We start from the raw sequence: 16,980 nt of genomic DNA on the forward strand, positions 1-16,980 counted from the left end.
TGAATCTCTTTGGTGAAACCAAAATGTTAATTTTAAAGGGTAACTGCACTTTTTTTACATTTTGCCCATAATGCACAATCCTCATGTGCAACATGAACACATTTCTTTTCCTTTTCTGTGAATTATAACACGAGTTAATATGAGCTGGCTAACAATACTATCACTAGGACACATCTATTATGACTATGAAGCCCTCTAAAAATAACCTAACAACATTGCATGGTTTGATATCCATGCTGTGATCATGCATTAACATGCAATAGTTGCCGTATCCTGCCCCCAATTTTGATGATTTAAAACAAAACTTATTTCCTCAGCGTATTGATACTAGCTAACCAACATCACACCTTGCTAGCCGCTAGTCTCTGCGTCATTCATGGACGGAAGAGTGGATAGCTATTGCTCGATTTTGCTACAAAGACAGGCAACATTTTTTACCTGAGGACTAGAGCACACGTCTTGTGTTGGAACACACAGCCATCCCATTGAGAGCGGAGATCATAAGTCTCATAAGTCACTGCTGTTGTTTTTGACAGAACTAGCATAAGTGTATCAATGCACCTCCAAAATAAGTCTTCAAAATAGGGCAAGGTACTGCAACTATTACATATTATCATCAGTGTACGTGTTAATGCATTATCACAGCATGTATATCAAACAATGCAACGTTGTTAGAGTTTTTTTTTTTTACAGGGCTCCATAGTCAAAATCCCGATGACAGCATTGTAAGCTAGCTCAAATTAACCCGTTTTCTCGTATTATAATGCAATGATGGGCAAAATTCCAAAACGTGCAGTTCCTCTTTAAAAATATTTAAGAATGTAAAAGTGGGCATGTTGAAGTTCCTATATGCTGTGTGTGTGTGTGTGTGTGTACACATGTACGTGCACATGTCCAGACATGTATCCTCTGTGTGTGTGTGGACAAGTGCAGACATGTGTCCAGTGTGTGTGTTGTGATTGGCTAACAGCGGGTTGCAGTATGAAAGTGGTGATCTGCCGTGAGAGTTGTATGATAATGATGGGTAATAATATGGAATGTTTTTGTGCTCTGACATTGAATCTGACTGAGTAATTTCTATTTAAGCTGAAAGCCTCCACCCATGAAATAGCTCCTGAAACCGGATAGGCCACAATTTGATACTGCTGTGTTTGTTATGACTGTTGACTGCGAAACTCTATGCGTGTGTGTGTGTGTGTGTGTAAGACTATTATTACTATAGCATACTATATAGTGACTTGTATATGTTGTCGCAGCACAAAGGCTCTTCATCCACACTGACAACAATCCCGCTGCCAAAGACGCTGATATGTCGAGTACCAAGCAGTGTGGAGGGCATCAACCACGAGCTGGAGAATGTCTTCATCAGAGAGGACTGGGAGCATGGTATACAGGTAGCATGCTTATTTCTACATTCTACTACTAGAAAGTACTACTAGTTAGTGCAGTAGATCCTTGTCTATTTCTGCATAGTCACAAATTATATAGCAGATAATAGCAGATTTCTTTTCTCTGCTATAAATTATAATAAGGCTACAGCTATCAAATATTTTAGTAATGGAGTATTCTACTGAAAAAAATAGATGAATGGAGTTATCAGGAAAAAAGACTTTTGCTAGGTTAAAGAGCAATTATTAATTCACAAGAAAACATAAAACATTTCACTAAATAATGAATGGCCAATTCATTACATCTTTGTAAAAATGATTTATTAAACATAAAATCACACCTTTTACTTAAATTTTGGGTATAATTGGGGGGGAGGAAACAAAATAATACTTTGATAAGGTGTGAGTTCTCAGTCCAAGTTCATTATTCAGTTCAGTTCAGGGGTGTCCTCTTGGGAAGAGATCCTTAATCCATTGATAATTATAGGTTATCACATGGTTTGTCGGTGGCATGATACTGGGCCTGATACCAGACAAACCATGTGATGATCTTATTATCACATACTATTTAATCATGAGCTTATTATCACGTACTATTTAATCAAAAGACCATTTTGTTTCCAGAAAATGTTCAGTTTATTACATTATTATATCTAAACAGTGTCAACACAATAATTGCAAAAATATTTCAACAATAACACGTCACGGCTGTGTCTGAACTGTTCGCCTTCATGGAAGTTTAGCTTTCGTTTTTCCATCATGTAACGTGCCAGAGAGTTGAATTTTGATTTGAGAGAATCAGGCTCGTATTCATCCCCATTTTCTTTTCTGATTGATAAACTAAACATAGACACGTATTTGTCCAACTCAGGTGGGGGGATACTTTCTACCAGTCTTCGTTCGTTCTTGCACTTGATGAGCCATTCAGAAAAAAGCTTGAGGTCGCCCTTGTTTTTCCGACTTGTATTTGCATTTTTAGTTTTTTCGATCATTTCAAGAGTGTCCTCATTAATGGTGATAAAACGTTCCATTTCTAATATTCTGTTTGCTATTTTCCCTATTTGTCTTTCGCCGGGAGTGTCAACCGCTGACATGTTGACAGAGCACAGACGGCAGCAAAACAAACGCTATGTGTTCATGCTCGTGCGCTGTTCTCTGATTGGTTGTTTCACGGGCACGATACCAGAGCAGCGCGCTCTGAGTGGACAGCTACGGGGGCTGATACTGGACATGGTTAAACTCTGTATTTTATCAGTATCACTGCCCTGGGCTTTGACACAGTATCATTTCGGCCTTTTCCCGTATCATTCATGGGCAGTTTCTAGGGTACAGGGCCAATTAATACTGTAGTATGTGATAATGAAGAAAAATAACAGTCCAACCAGCTTGTGATTTGTTATAAAGGAATGCAATCCAGTTCGTTTTGGGTTCCAAACCAAGCTGTGCAAAAAAAAAAAACAACAGCAAAAAAAGCACTTATCTGTAAAGTCCAAAAAAACAGCTTACCGCTAATGCACATTAATTCACATTTCAGTACAATATGGCAATAAAAATCATGACACAATTCATTCATATTTCTGTTTAAATCAGTTTAGCATATGTAGCATCCATTATAGACCTACTACTGGTTAGCATTGAGTTTACCAACCATTAAAGATACAAAGATAAACAGAGACACAAAAAAAATTGGGTTGGATGATATTTTTTTAATATATCGGTATAGGTTCTTCCAAGGATAAGAAAATAATTTATAGCTATATAAATGATAAACGTAAACAAGCCAAGATGATGACTGCGTGCCTTGGTGGGTATACAGTATAAGATGAATCAAAAGGAACGTTTGTGTGGGAGATATTTACTCGGTGGACCTCCCAACCTAAACAGGTTGAAATGGTGATAAATGGGTGGCAATTTTGAAAGGTGTGTACGCAACATTACCGCTGAGTTGTTTTATCCGTCAGCCACAGCAGCAGCAGCCGGTGGTTTCTTGCATGCTGGGATTTCATTGTTGCCGTGCGACGGCGAATCAGTAGGGGGCTGCTGTTGTGGTATGTAAGTTAACATCATGGTGTTCAACTTGCTGTTGAGCCACACTATGTTGTTTTCCTTCTCTTTCGTTGCCGTGTCGCTTTCTCGAGCCTCTTCGATCTTTCCCTACTTACAAATGCTGTAAACACAAAAAAATAGTGAATCCAGCAGAGGGTGCTGTCTCTTAACATTTTCCAGCAGGAATATGCGTCAAGTAAACCAGTGATTTTCAACCACTGTGCCACGGCACACTAGTGTACCTTGAGAAACCGTCAGGTGTGCCGTGAGAAATTATCCAATATCACTTTTTATAATTAACATTTATTAATCATCATTTGCAAATATTATGTCAATATCCTTTATGTCAATAGTATACATGGACCCAAATATTCCAATTGCATTTGGTTTATTTGCTCAAACGGAAAGAATTGAACAGGGATGGAATATTCCTTTAACCAATCCGATTGAGGTATCTTGTACCCGCTCAAACGGAAAGTTGTCAGGGTGCCTTCTTCTTCGTGGTGTTTTTCTTCTTCTGTTGTTTATTGGCGGTTGGCAAGCAGCTTTTGTGTGCATTAGCGCCATCTGTGAAACAGAATCTAAACACTTTTATACTTTATTCACAAGTGCAGTTTTATTAAAAAAGAAAATATATATCTATATAAAACATGTCCTGAGTTTAATTATAAAATATTAGCAAGATTGAATTTGATCTTTTCCTGTTTAAATTGATCCCGGGTGCGTTCTTTCAGCGCATGCTCAGATATGACGTAACACGCAGATCCAGACGTTCTTGACTTTTAAAAATGGAGGCCAGCAATCGGCACTGGACTAAGCAAAGTTTGTTTTTGATTCAAACTAAATTTCAAGACTGGACAGACGAAAAACTGGCAATACGGAGTTATTCCAACAAGTGAAAGAATAACTTGCGGAAGTTGGTATCATGTGATGTTGATGTTTACGTTTTACTGGGCATGCCCTATTGACTATTCTGGTTGATTTTCAGGGCGCATGTAGACAAGAGATTGGAATATTCCTTTCCATGGATACCATTGTTTCCCGAAAGGCCATTCGGAAAGAGAAAAAGTGGTGATGTAAAAACGTGGCTACTGTGGAGTGTCTGTGGTGTAAAGACTGGCAGAGCAATGTAATATTGGTCCGTGTGGCAACACCTACCTTGTTCCTCCGATAGACTTATTGATGCACGTGTGAGGTCGTGGTGACATTTTGTAACATTTTTGGTTAGTGGTGTGCCACAAGATTTTTACAATGTAAAAAAACGTCCCGTGGCTCAAAAAAGGTTGAAAAACACTGAAGTAAACTATACACTGTATGCCCATTTCATTGTTAACGTGTACATGTTCATTGTCGTACTTGTGAGAGGCATATTAATAAGCTTGAAGGATGAAAAGTAAACCTTTTATGGTTGTTTTTCTCCCCATTTGTTCCAATCCCTGCAAATATGGACGTACTGTACCACATGTGACTTGTTGCCTTAACCAGTCAATCTTCCTGACAGGCCACAGATGCCCTTGACGGACGGCGCGCCCCCTTCCCCGTCCATCGCTATAGCAACAGCGGGGAGACACGCGACACCGACACACAGGCCCCCTCCAGCGGCGAATCCAGCCCGTCGCCCCACCCACTCAGCCCCGAACACCTGCACTCCCCTGATGGGAGCCCCTCCTCCACGGAGGAAGTGGACAAAGGTAAGAACTTACCTTTGGATGATTTGAGGTAAGAAGTAAGATGAGGTAAGAAGTCTTTATCTGGCCTCTACTGTAATCTACTATGGTTTACTGTTTACTGTTTTCCTCTTACTGTTGCTTGATTTATTCCACTGTATGGGCTGGTATGATAACCTTAGGCATCAATATCACAATTACAGCTCGAAAATGTTATTTTGGAATATTTGTATTGAAAAGAAGAATTTGTCTTATATTTGTATATATTATACATTATTACATACAATATAATTAAGTACCGACACACAGCGACAGCTAGGAGGACCAGGGTTCGATTCCACCCTCTGCCATCTCTGTGTGGAGTTTGCATGTTCTCCCCGTGCATGCGTGGGTTTTCTCCGGGTACTCCGGTTTCCTCCCACATTCCAAAAACATGCTAGGTTAATTGGTGACTCCAAATTGTCCATAGGTGTGAGTGTGAATGGTTGTTTGTATATGTGCCCTGTGATTGGCTGGCGACCAGTCCAGGGTGTACCCCGCCTCTCACCCGAAGACAGCTGGGATAGGCTCCAGCACCCCCTGCAACCCTCATGAGGAAAAAGCGGTAGAAAATGAATGAATGAATATAATTAAGTATTGAAAGTATTTCCACGCTGGACCTCCACGTTCTTCTCCTTCATACTGTAGGACGGTATGATGGACTATTTCAGACGTTCTCAAACTGACTTTTTTATACCATGGTATATCTTACTCTTACTTTCTTACCATTAATGTCACTGGATTCTACCTATTGTACCTATTGTACTTTTAAAATGGCTTTTCATATATTTTTATTGTTCATGTATGACTATCATATAGGGTGGTGGAAGCAGAAAGTTTTCATGGGGGGGGCAAGGTGAGAGAGCATTACTCACATAGGGGTGGCAATATGTTGATATTTGACATTTATTTTTACTATATAATGTCTACTATAATCTACTGTATTTTAACATTGTTTACTGTACTCTAGCTACTAGAATTTGTTATTCTATGACATTTTACTTATTGTGCTTTATTCCACTATATGTTCCACGATCTGCTGTTGCACTACAATGCCAGTTATTTTTACTATATTCTTCTTCAATCTAGTTAGCATAATTTACTGTATTTTATACAGTATTTATGTATTTGTATCTGTACTGTATTTTTATTACTGTGTATGGTTGTATAATGTACTTTAATGTGGTGTGTTTGCAGACGGCGTGTGTAGTTCTCCTCTCCCAAAGTTTGCCACCTCGCCCAAACCCAACAACAGCTACATGTTCAAACGAGAGCCGCCAGAGGGCTGCGAGAAGGTCAAAGTGTTTGAGGAGATGGTGTAAGTAATATTTCAAAGACGTTTAGTATTACTCACATTTCACATGTTTCGATGCATCTTTGCTGTTGTTGTTATGGAAGACACTATCGGGTACACTTGCACAGTACCATGAAATCTCACCGAAAGAAATTCATGATGGTAGATGACCACAATGTGTCCAACTGGGCATTATCCACTTGTCTGTATAATGTGTGTTACATAAAGTTAGCACTGCTGCAGTAGTGATAAAAACAAATGTCCTAACGTCATTAGAAATGAAAAAAAGACAATGGTTTGAGGTCTCAAGTACTGTTAATAAGCAAGTTTTTATCTTTGGAAAGGTGGAACGTGATCGGATTGTGCAGGTGGACCTCAAATATTGCAGCAGCTGACACTGTGCGTTCTTCCCAGGTCGGGCCAATCCAAAGGCTTCCCCCTCTTCTCATGTCCCGACAAAAACAAAGTCAACTTCATCCCGCAAGGCTCCGCCTTCTGCCCCGTCAAGCTGCTCTGCTCCTCCCTCTTCTCCCCGGTGTCCTGTGCTTCCGTCGGCACCGGTCTCCACGGCAATGAAGCACAGGCGACTCCCACCACCCCTCCACCCTCTGACGCCGTCACGCACGGGCCGGAAGCCGAGACAGGAAAGGACGGCTCTCCGCAACTTGTCCTCACCAGTTTGTCCTCAGGTATTTAAGAGCAAGGTGCTTCTAAGAAGAAAAAAAAACACAAAAAAAGCTTGCACTCCGTTCTTAAGTCTTAAGTTTAGCCAGCAGGGGATGCCCAAGCTCCAGCTCAATGGTATCCTGCTAGGAAGAGCCTCTACTTCCTGGACCGGACCGAGCCCCTCCCCCACCCCCAACCCCGACTCATTACCACAAATAGCTTTTGCTTTGTTTTCATTGGCTTTCAAAGTTTGTCAGCAGGAACATCCAATCAGCTTATTAACACTTCCTATAGCGCAGCCCACTAACTTTTATATTATGGGATGGCTTCAGTCTACATCAAGTCGTGTTTGTGTTGCAGCCACTATTTGCCTTCCTGCACGATCACGACGATCAGTAGTTCCTTAGCGAGAGACCAAAAGACTGAAGGCGGGGTAGGGGGAGAGAGGGAGAGAGGGAGAGAGACAACTCCATAATTGCGGAACAAAACAACTCAGGTTGGTGTGGAATGTTCTTGTTTGGATCGTCACCCTTCTTGAAGAGAAGCTTGATACAAAGCCAATCAGCAGAATGACATCACATCGTGGAACCAGTTAAAAAAAAAGAAGCTTTCAGGTGCTACTACACATTCCACAGGTCAGAATCGACACACCCTCTTAAAGCGATAGGATGAGAATGTACCAAAGCCAAGGGCCTGAGTAGGAAGTGTCATGTATGGAGCATAGATGCTAATTGCTAACCCAGGATAAAGCATGTTAAAACCCTCTCCCCCTTTTTTGCTTTTTTTTTTTTACATTTAGATCCCTTTGCAATTTCAAACAATCAAAATGTGTGCAAAGAACAAAGTGCACACAAAGAACCACTGAGGATTGAAGTGGTTGGGCGAGCACAAGCACAAATGACCAACGTATGCAATGCATTCCAAAACACACTGTTTAAATCCTGATGTCGCTCATGTGCTCATTGTGTGCATGAAGCAACTGTGACTCACTTCCCTGTGTAGTGTGCATCTGTATGTACATCCTGTGTTTTTTTTCAATAAAGACAAAACAAGTGACATTTGTTTACTTTTTGCGCTCTTTCATAACCCTCACACACACTTTGTCACCTGACAGGTAGCGTCCAAAGAGCAAGTATTAATGTCATGTTCTGAAACTGCACCAACAATTGAATATCTGAATTGGGCCTGCTACCAGTTGCTAACCTCTGACCCGGCCTTTGACAACATGCTGGCTATTGGGCTTTGAAACCATTTCAACATGAGCAGGATGCTCATGAAACAGAGATGCTAAAAGCTAGCAACTTGCGTGGATACCTTGTGCTAACATGGAAACATCCCTTTCTTCAGTAGTTGCTGAAGTGCTAAATCTTCCACACAGCCAGATGCATACTATATACTATCACATACTACAGTATTAATTGTCCCTGTACCCTAGAAAGCGCCCATGAATGATACGGGAAAAGGCCGAAATGATACTGTGTCAAAGCCCAGGGCAGTGATACTGATAAAATATAGAGCAGGGGTGCTCATTAAGTCGATCGCGATCTACCGGTCGATCGCGGAGGTGGTACTGGTCGATCGCGGCGTGACATTAAAAAAAATATCATCCGAGCATCAATGCCGTCACTTGATTGATATACAGGGGAGCCATTCAGATGACAACTGAATGTTGCCCTTCGGGTGACCAATCAAATCAAACAACGTCTCTAAGTGCAGCAGAACTTACGATGTCAGCCTATCATCCATCCCCGTTACTTGATTGACATACAGGACAACCAGTCAGATGACAACTGAATTTTGACCTTTAGGTCACCGCTCATGCGTAAACAACGATGCAAAGTGCTAAGCTAGTCGGCGAATTGCGTCAGATTTTAAGCCCTCGCTAAAGTTTATGGTCACTAAAATGAGTGAAGGAGCTGGACCAAGTAAAAAGGCAAAAACATATCACTTCCATACGGAATGGGAGGTGGACTTTTTTTTTCACAATGTCTTTTTCGAAGTGCGTTTGCCTGGCTAACCTGGCTATCAGCAGCTACTGTCCGGACTATGCATCCCTGGCTGATTCAATTCAGTGCAAGTCATCAAAGTAAACTCATTGTAATTACAAAAAATGGTTAATTATGTGTGTTTTGCAATATTGGCTCATTTGGTTATGTAAGGTACATCAACATACGTTGTACGTACAAATAATCCTCAATACATTTGAAAATAAATAGATGTTTTGCATTTTTGTAGTGGGTAGATCATTTTGACTCGGTCATTTTAAAAGTAGCTCGCATGCTGAAAAAGTGTGAGCACCCCTGATATAGAGTTTAACCATGTCCAGTATCAGCTGTCCACTCAGAACGCGCTGCTCTGGTATCGTGCCCGTGAAACAACCAATCAGAGAACAGCACACGAGTGCTTAGTGCCTAGTGCTTCTCCAGTCACCAAAAAACCCAAACTTGATTAATGGAACTTTAATTGTCAGACATTGATAAGATAAGACTGTTGATAAAATATTATTGTTGAAATATTTTTGCAATTGTTGTGTTACACTGTTTAGATATAATACATGTAATAAACTGAACATTTTCTGGAAACAAAATGGTCTTTTGATTAAATAGTACGTGATAATAAGCTCATGATTATATAGTATGTGATAAGATCATCACATGGTTTGTCTGGTATCAGGCCAGGTATCATGTATCATGCCCCCAAGTGTCAGTATAAGCTGATACTGGCACGCTGATACCTGGCCTGATACCAGACAAACCATGTGATAACCTATAAGTACGTGTCTTACGTACCTGTATGTATGCATCCATTTATGCACATGAGTGGTGTTTACATTCAGATTAGTCTGCCTCCCCTGAAGAATAGTCTTTGCCTGACAAGCCAACATAATATCTGATAATATTGTGGTGGAGTGCGGGCAATTATCAGGGGGAGGCTTTCATTTTCAATGCAGCCCTACCAACATGTACAAATTTATAGTACTCAACATTGCAATTTGACTCTTGTATTTCTTTTATGCCCTCCATTTTGTTGCAGATTTACAGTACAGATAAATGAAGAAATAATGCATTTATTACGGTCATTCACCAATCACCGTAGCATCTGGAACAAATTAACCATGATAAACAAGGGATTACTGTACTGTGTATATCAAATATGGCCGCACCTGGCCCCCATTTGACTATATTAAACAGCATGGTTCCATGGGTACGTAATATTTTGGTGTTACCATTGGTGTGTGAAACAAAAATACACTCGAGAGGGGAGGGGCTGTCGTGACTGACGTGACTCAAAAAGTCCTCTTATTTGTGTACCTAATCTACTGGCACTCTGTACCTTTATCCATGAATTACGTCACCCTGGTTGTTGGGAATATTTACACAATGGAGACAGTGACGTTCCCTCCATTGTGATATCGAGCGATATCATCTGTTGGGGTTGGTATGTGCTGGTATGAGATTCTGACGGTAAGATGACAGTTGACAGTTTCAATGTACTGTAATTCCATCCATTTTCCTCCGCTTATCCGGGTCGTGGGGCAGCAGTCTTAGTAGGGAAGCCCAGACTTCCCGGTCCCCGGCCACCTCCTCCAGCTCCACCAGGAGGACACCAAGGTGTTCCCAGGCCAGCTGTGAGACATAATCCCTCCAGCGTGTCCTAGGTCTGCCCCGGGGCCTTTTCCCAGCTGGGCATGCCCAGAACACCTCACCAGGGATTGGTTCGGGAGGCATCCGGACTAGATGCCCGAGCCACCTCAACTGACTCCTCTTGATGTGAAGGAGAAGCGGCTCTACTCTGAGCCCCTCCCGGATGGCTGAGCTCCTCACCCTATCTCTTAGGGTGAGTCCAGCTACCCTACGGAGGAAACTCATTTCAGCCGCCTGTATCCGCCATCTCATTCTTTGGGTCATGACCCAAAGCTCATGACCATAGGTGAGGGTGGGAACATAGATCCACCGGTAAATTGAGAGCTTTGCCCTCCAGCTCAGCTCTCTTTTCACCACGACGGTCCGGTACAGCGACCGCATTACTGCCGAGGCTGCACCGATCCGTCTGTCGACGTCACGCTCCCACTTGCCCTCACTCGTGAACAAGACCCCGAGATACTTAAACTCCTCCACCTCGGGCAGAACCTCATTCCCAACCCGGAGGGAGCACTCCACCCTTTTCAGACTGAGAACTGTAATTCCAGCTCTCAAGTGTCTTATTTTCCGATATTCTTATTGAAATCAGGAAAAAAAGTCGAAAGTGGAACATACAGTGAAGAAAATAAGTATTTGAACACCCTGCTATTTTGCTATTTCTCCCACTTAGAAATCATGGAGGGGTCTGAAATTTTCATCGTAGGTGCATGTCCACTGTGAGAGAGATAAACTAAAAAGAAAAATCCAGAAATCACAATGCATGATTTTTTAACAATTTATTTGTGTGATACAGCTGCTAATAAGTATTTGAACACCTGAGAAAATGAATGTTAATATTTGGTACAGTAGCCTTTGTTTGCTATTACAGAGGTCAAACGTTTCCTGTAGTTTTTCACCAGGTTTGCACACACTGCAGGAGGGATCTTGGCCCACTCCTCCACACAGATCTTCTCTAGATCAGTCAGGTTTCTGGGCTGTCGCTGAGAAACACGGAGTTTGAGCTCCCTCCAAAGATTTTCGATTGGGTTCAGGTCTGGAGACTGGCTGGGCCATGCTAGAACCTTGATATGCTTCTTACGGAGCCACTCCTTGGTTTTCCTGGCTGTGTGCTTCGGGTCGTTGTCGTGTTGGAAGACCCAGCCACGACCCATCTTCAATGCTCTGACAGAGGGAAGGAGGTTGTTCCCCAAAATCTCACAATACACGGCCCCAGTCATCCTCTCTTTAATGCAGTGCACTCGTCCTGTCCCATGTGCAGAAAAACACCCCCAAAGCATGATGCTACCACCCCCATGCTTCACAGTAGGGATGGTGTTCTTCGGATTGTACTCTTCATTCTTCTTCCTCCAAACACGCTTATTGGAATTATGACCAAAAAGTTCTATTTTGGTCTCATCTGACCATAAAACTTTCTCCCATGACTCCTCTGTATCATCCAAATGGTCATATGCAAACTTAAGACGGGCCTTGACATGTGCTGGTTTAAGCAGGGGAACCTTTCGTGCCATGCATGATTTCACATCATGACGTCTTAGTGTATTACCTACAGTAACCTTGGAAACGGTGGTCCCAGCTCTTTTCAGGTCATTGACCAAGTCCTGTCGTGTAGTTCTGGGCTGATTCCTCACCTTTCTTAGAATCATTGAGACCCCACGAGGTGATATCTTGCATGGGGCTCCACTCCGATTGAGATTGACCGTCATGTTTAGCTTCTTCCATTTTCTAATGATAGCTCCAACAGTGGACCTTTTTTCACCAAGCTGCTTGGTAATTGCTCCGTAGCCCTTTCCAGCCTTGTGGAGGTGTACAATTTTGTCTCTGGTGTCTTTGGACAGCTCTTTGGTCTTCGCCATGTTACAAGTTAAAGTCTTACTGATTGTATGGGGTGGACAGGTGTCTTTATGCAGCTAACGACCTCAAACAGGTGCATCTGATTCAGGATGATACATGGAGTGCAGGTGGACTTCTAATGGGCAGACTAACAGGTCTTTCAGGGTCAGAATTCTAGATGATACACAGGTGTTCAAATACTTATTTGCAGCTGTATCACACAAATAAATTGTTAAAAAATCATGCATTGTGATTTCTGGATTTTTCTTTTTAGTTTATCTCTCTCACAGTGGACATGCACCTACGATGAAAATTTCAGACCCCTCCATGATTTCTAAGTGGGAGAAATAGCAAAATAGCAGGGTGTTCAAATACTTATTTTCTTCACTGTATCTATTAAAAATAAAAACCTGAATTCTTTCTAAATAACTAAAATGTAGTTTACTGTGTAATGGCCACAGAAGTCCATCAGCAGAGGTAGTGGGGTCCATAAGTGCGTCCCTATATTAGACTCAGCTGTAAGAAAAACTACTGTCATAATCTGTGTACAGGGGAACAGGTACAGGAGTTATATACACGTACGTCATCATTGTTATCACGCATCCTTCTCATCTGCAAAGAGCGACTGCAGTGAGAAGACGCGCCTGCAGAGGGCGTGTATTTAAGGAAGCTCTTCCAGGTGGTTGGAGAAAGAGCAAGTTAGTGACGTCACACGCCGAGGGGATCCTGAGAGCCGGCGTTTGAGCCACGAGGACCAACTCTGTCAGGCGGCACCTTGATGGGATTTCCTTTTCCCTCTGGGCTTGAGCTGTTGGACTTTGGGCAAGGTTCCGGACCCAGGGATTGGACTGACGGGTGGATGCGCGTCCGTTAGTGGAACTGCGGCTTTCACCTCTGTCTGGAGGACAAGCACTGACTCTTCGGGGAACATTCGGGATTAATTTGGTGGTTCATGGTTGTCTTGTTGGCGGTGGGAGGTTTAGTTAGTTAGTTAGGTTGGTTGGGAGGGGATGATATGCGACGTTTGGTTTGGAGTGATTAAACTGCCGTGGTGTGGCAACCAAGCATTTTCGACAGTGTTTTCTTTTTTTCTTACAGCTGATATCTGCTCCCCCCGCGACCTTCCTGTTTGCGTTGTAGCCTCGTTACCTCTATAGGAGGGCGCGATAGTTACAACTGTGGCTAATCATGCAACTCAAGCCATAATACATATTTACTTAGTTTAAAAAAAAAGGAAAAACAGAAAAATGCAATCACTCAAGTGGCTCAAGAAAGTCATAACATAAAAAAATATTTTAAAAAAAGCTTGTAATGTTATGTTATTTCATGGTGGCAGGTGGCACTTTTGTTTCCGGGTCATGTGATTGTTGTTAGCAACTGATGATGCAAGTGGTTGTTGCTGTTCAGCGGAGAATAAACGGTTGAGCCTCCGTGCTGGACCTCCAATTTCTCTCATCTGGTAGAAACGGTGTCATGTCAAATTTGAGTGGTTTTGAAGCCGTGACTTTTTCATACCATGGTATGTATACTTTGGAAGCGGTAACCTACAGTATGTGGGGGTACCAAATTTTGTGGCTGAATAAGATACAATAAGTATTACTGTGCATGCACGCCCATGATGGAATGCATGGCTCTGTAGTCGGTACGCAATACACACAATAAGATTCCACACAGCTCAACCTACATCACTTTTTATCCTTAAATGGTGAAGTCTGCATGCAACATGCAGCCAACATCACATCATGTAACTTTCATATACAGTACAAAAAGCAACATACTGTATTTCCTCCTACAGTGACTGGGGGAGGGGCTATACACTGAACAACATCTAAGGGCAGACAAGGAGGTACATTATAGGTACAGAATCCATACCGCTGGCCAAACTTAAACGTCAGCTTTACAGATGCCACACGTCTACAGCGACACATCAGGGCTCTACATTAAAAACAAAAATGACTTGCCCATGGGGAATCCTTAAGGTGAGAACTACTTGCCCGAGCTTGCCTCATGTAAAATGAAAAGACTGCCATAATGATATCATCTCATTTTTGTGGCATCACATGAGAATCTCAAATAAAGATGATCATTTCTTGTGGTTGTTTTCCTCCATAGATCATGATGTTGCATGGAAATCTGGATTGTCAAGAGACTTCTAGGCACTTTGCCTTTTATAAGTTGTGCACCACAATGAAACATTATTGAATAGACACATTTGTGTACTAGTAAAATGTTTTTAATTCAGAAAAAAATGCTCAATGGTCAAACAAAATTTGTAAAGCAAAGGTGAGAAAAATCCACAGAGAAATGGAAGCACTAGATTTTGTAGCTTGTGCAAAATCAGCACTTGGTATTGGATCTAATCGGTGGTGTTTCATTGTGACCACTTCAAATTGTCACAGCAATGTGATTCACTCACCTGTGCCATCATTTGATTTGCTGCCGCTAATAAAATACTTGTTTAGGAGGCACTGGTTCATCACTTTTTGCTGTTTTCCTTCACAAGTTGTTGAAGAATTAGACCATGTTGGCAGGGACGCCATGATAGATGTTTTCCTAGTCAAACCATCGCTGATTGGTTGATCGCAAACAAGAACGGGTGTGGGTAAAATGCAGACCGCGGTCTAAATAAACGATTCTGATCCATTTCAAGATTTGCAAGGATTGGTTTGCAAATTACCACCGGAATTACGCAGTCCGTGTTTTACCAACACCCAACAAGAACCGCTTTTTAAAAAACTCTTGGCAGTATGGCATGCTAAAGTGCACTTGCCCGACGGGAATATCACCGATTGGATTTACTTGCCCCAATTTTGTTTTAACTTGCCCCGGGCCATCGGTACATCGCTGTCGTCGAGCCCTGAACACATGATTGTTTCATTTCCCCTGAGGAGAAAGTCAGGATTCTTTGGGGTGCGGTGAACATTTGTTTGCATGGACTGAAGGTGAGGCATCTATTTGAGTGGGGGAGCACTATTTGAGGAAATACAGTACTCTCAATATTTTTTAATGGACATAATCAATTGTACGGGTGACAAAGATGCAGCTTCATCTTAAAAGGGTAATGAAGTTGTTCATTGTTGGCAGTAGCAAAAAGCAGAACGCTGATAATCACCACTTCCTCCGTATAAAAATACCCTGAGGTGGAAACATGTTACATTAAATAAATAAGCATTTTGATATGTTTGATTTTTTGGGGGCACGCCAGCGTACAGTAGAGCAAAGTGGTGTTAAATAGCATGAAAACGCATGCTGTACACCAGGGGGCGATAAGCAAAGCAGAGTCATCCTCCATTGAGAAGCTTGTTGGAATAAATGGCGGCTTGTACCTTTTAGTCTTTTCTTTGCTTGTCCAGAGAAGCTAAGCGTTATGAAGTTGGTGCTCAGCATCACTTTTGCCCACTGCGTCCGGGTTGGCGAGGGGGTCCAGGTCTGCAAACAAGTTGAACCACGCCGAAAGGTCTTTGGAAGTCCCGCCTGTCTCTGCAGAAACCAACACATGTTGACATTGATAAAGGACACTGCGCTATGCTAACGTTCCTACCTTTCACTGCCGTCTTCTGATTGGCTCCTTGGGAGTGTTCCGCCACTGTGGTGCCAGGATGGGGAACGCTCAGATCTGCAAATGATTCAAATGAAGTTTGATCTTTAAGAGAGTTCTCTTGGAGAGATTGGCGTTTCTTTTGGTGGATCACCTGAGCGGTGCAGGTTGTTCTGGTCCAAAAGCTGAGATGGTAAAAATAGGGACTGGGCATCCATCTCCGTAGGAGCCACAGCGTCCGTCACCACTTCCTCTTCCTCGTCTCCGAACACTTGTCTCCATTCCTGCGAGAAGTCGCCATCATGCACCGACATTCCACCCAGGATCTCCTCCAGCAAAGCGAGGCTGTCCTTCTCCTCCATCACCGACTCCGCTTCTCCTGAAAAACACATCACCGTAAACAATGGAAGCTAGGAGGCGGTGCTAATACTGCCCTAAGATGCTAGTTCTACGCCTAGTGGCATCGCCAGCAGTAAGTCCAGCCTGTTACCGATTCTTTCAAAATGTTCATGATGGCTTCATTGGGCTGTGACCTTCAGTCACCTTGTTTTTCTTTTTCCATTACATGATTTTCACATCCAAGTCAGCAATGATCTTCCTTTTTACCTTCTCTTGATGAACCGTCATTCCCCAGTGACACCAGTCTACAGAAAATGAAATGGACGTTATGACATAGAAAGCCACGTTTGGTTTGGATGATGTCATCAACTTACTGTTCATCTTTGTCTTTTGTCTCACATTTATTCTTCTTTCTCTTCTTCCTGGACGGACGCTCTGCTGGTTCCTGCCAATAATTATGTAGAAAAATGGCTTCATGATGATTGGTCATGCTTTGGATGATTCTGCTGCATGTTTTCCAAGTACAAGTTCT

General features: G+C 42.3%; 2 protein-coding genes across 6 annotated transcripts in view; one reads left to right on the forward strand and one right to left on the reverse strand.

The window, feature by feature from the left end:
• Positions 1 to 8,174, forward strand: part of LOC131105670 (glucocorticoid-induced transcript 1 protein) — a 24,709-nt gene extending 16,535 nt beyond the window's left edge. For 2 of the 3 annotated variants that reach the window (XM_058054044.1, XM_058054042.1), the window contains exons 6-10: positions 1,257 to 1,394; positions 4,936 to 5,125; positions 6,338 to 6,458; positions 6,849 to 7,123; positions 7,204 to 8,174. In XM_058054044.1, the coding sequence (XP_057910027.1) occupies positions 1,257 to 1,394; positions 4,936 to 5,125; positions 6,338 to 6,458; positions 6,849 to 7,123; positions 7,204 to 7,247 (768 nt within the window). In that variant the 3' untranslated portion in view covers positions 7,248 to 8,174. The remainder of the gene's footprint in view (positions 1 to 1,256; positions 1,395 to 4,935; positions 5,126 to 6,337; positions 6,459 to 6,848; positions 7,124 to 7,203) is intronic. The other variant, XM_058054043.1, reaches the window with a different exon arrangement.
• Positions 2,033 to 16,980, reverse strand: part of ica1 (islet cell autoantigen 1) — a 24,604-nt gene continuing 9,656 nt past the window's right edge. The window contains exons 9-14 of one of the 3 annotated variants that reach the window (XM_058054047.1): positions 16,823 to 16,893; positions 16,716 to 16,753; positions 16,264 to 16,488; positions 16,113 to 16,187; positions 15,898 to 16,051; positions 2,033 to 3,555 (exon numbers count right to left, since the gene is read on the reverse strand). In XM_058054047.1, the coding sequence (XP_057910030.1) occupies positions 15,930 to 16,051; positions 16,113 to 16,187; positions 16,264 to 16,488; positions 16,716 to 16,753; positions 16,823 to 16,893 (531 nt within the window). In that variant the 3' untranslated portion in view covers positions 2,033 to 3,555; positions 15,898 to 15,929. Of the gene's footprint in view, positions 3,556 to 14,304; positions 16,052 to 16,112; positions 16,188 to 16,263; positions 16,489 to 16,715; positions 16,754 to 16,822; positions 16,894 to 16,980 lie in introns of those variants that run through there. The other 2 variants (XM_058054048.1, XM_058054046.1) reach the window with 2 other exon arrangements.

Source organism: Doryrhamphus excisus, chromosome 17, assembly GCF_030265055.1.
Source record: "Doryrhamphus excisus isolate RoL2022-K1 chromosome 17, RoL_Dexc_1.0, whole genome shotgun sequence".
In the NCBI taxonomy this organism is placed as follows: domain Eukaryota; kingdom Metazoa; phylum Chordata; class Actinopteri; order Syngnathiformes; family Syngnathidae; genus Doryrhamphus; species Doryrhamphus excisus.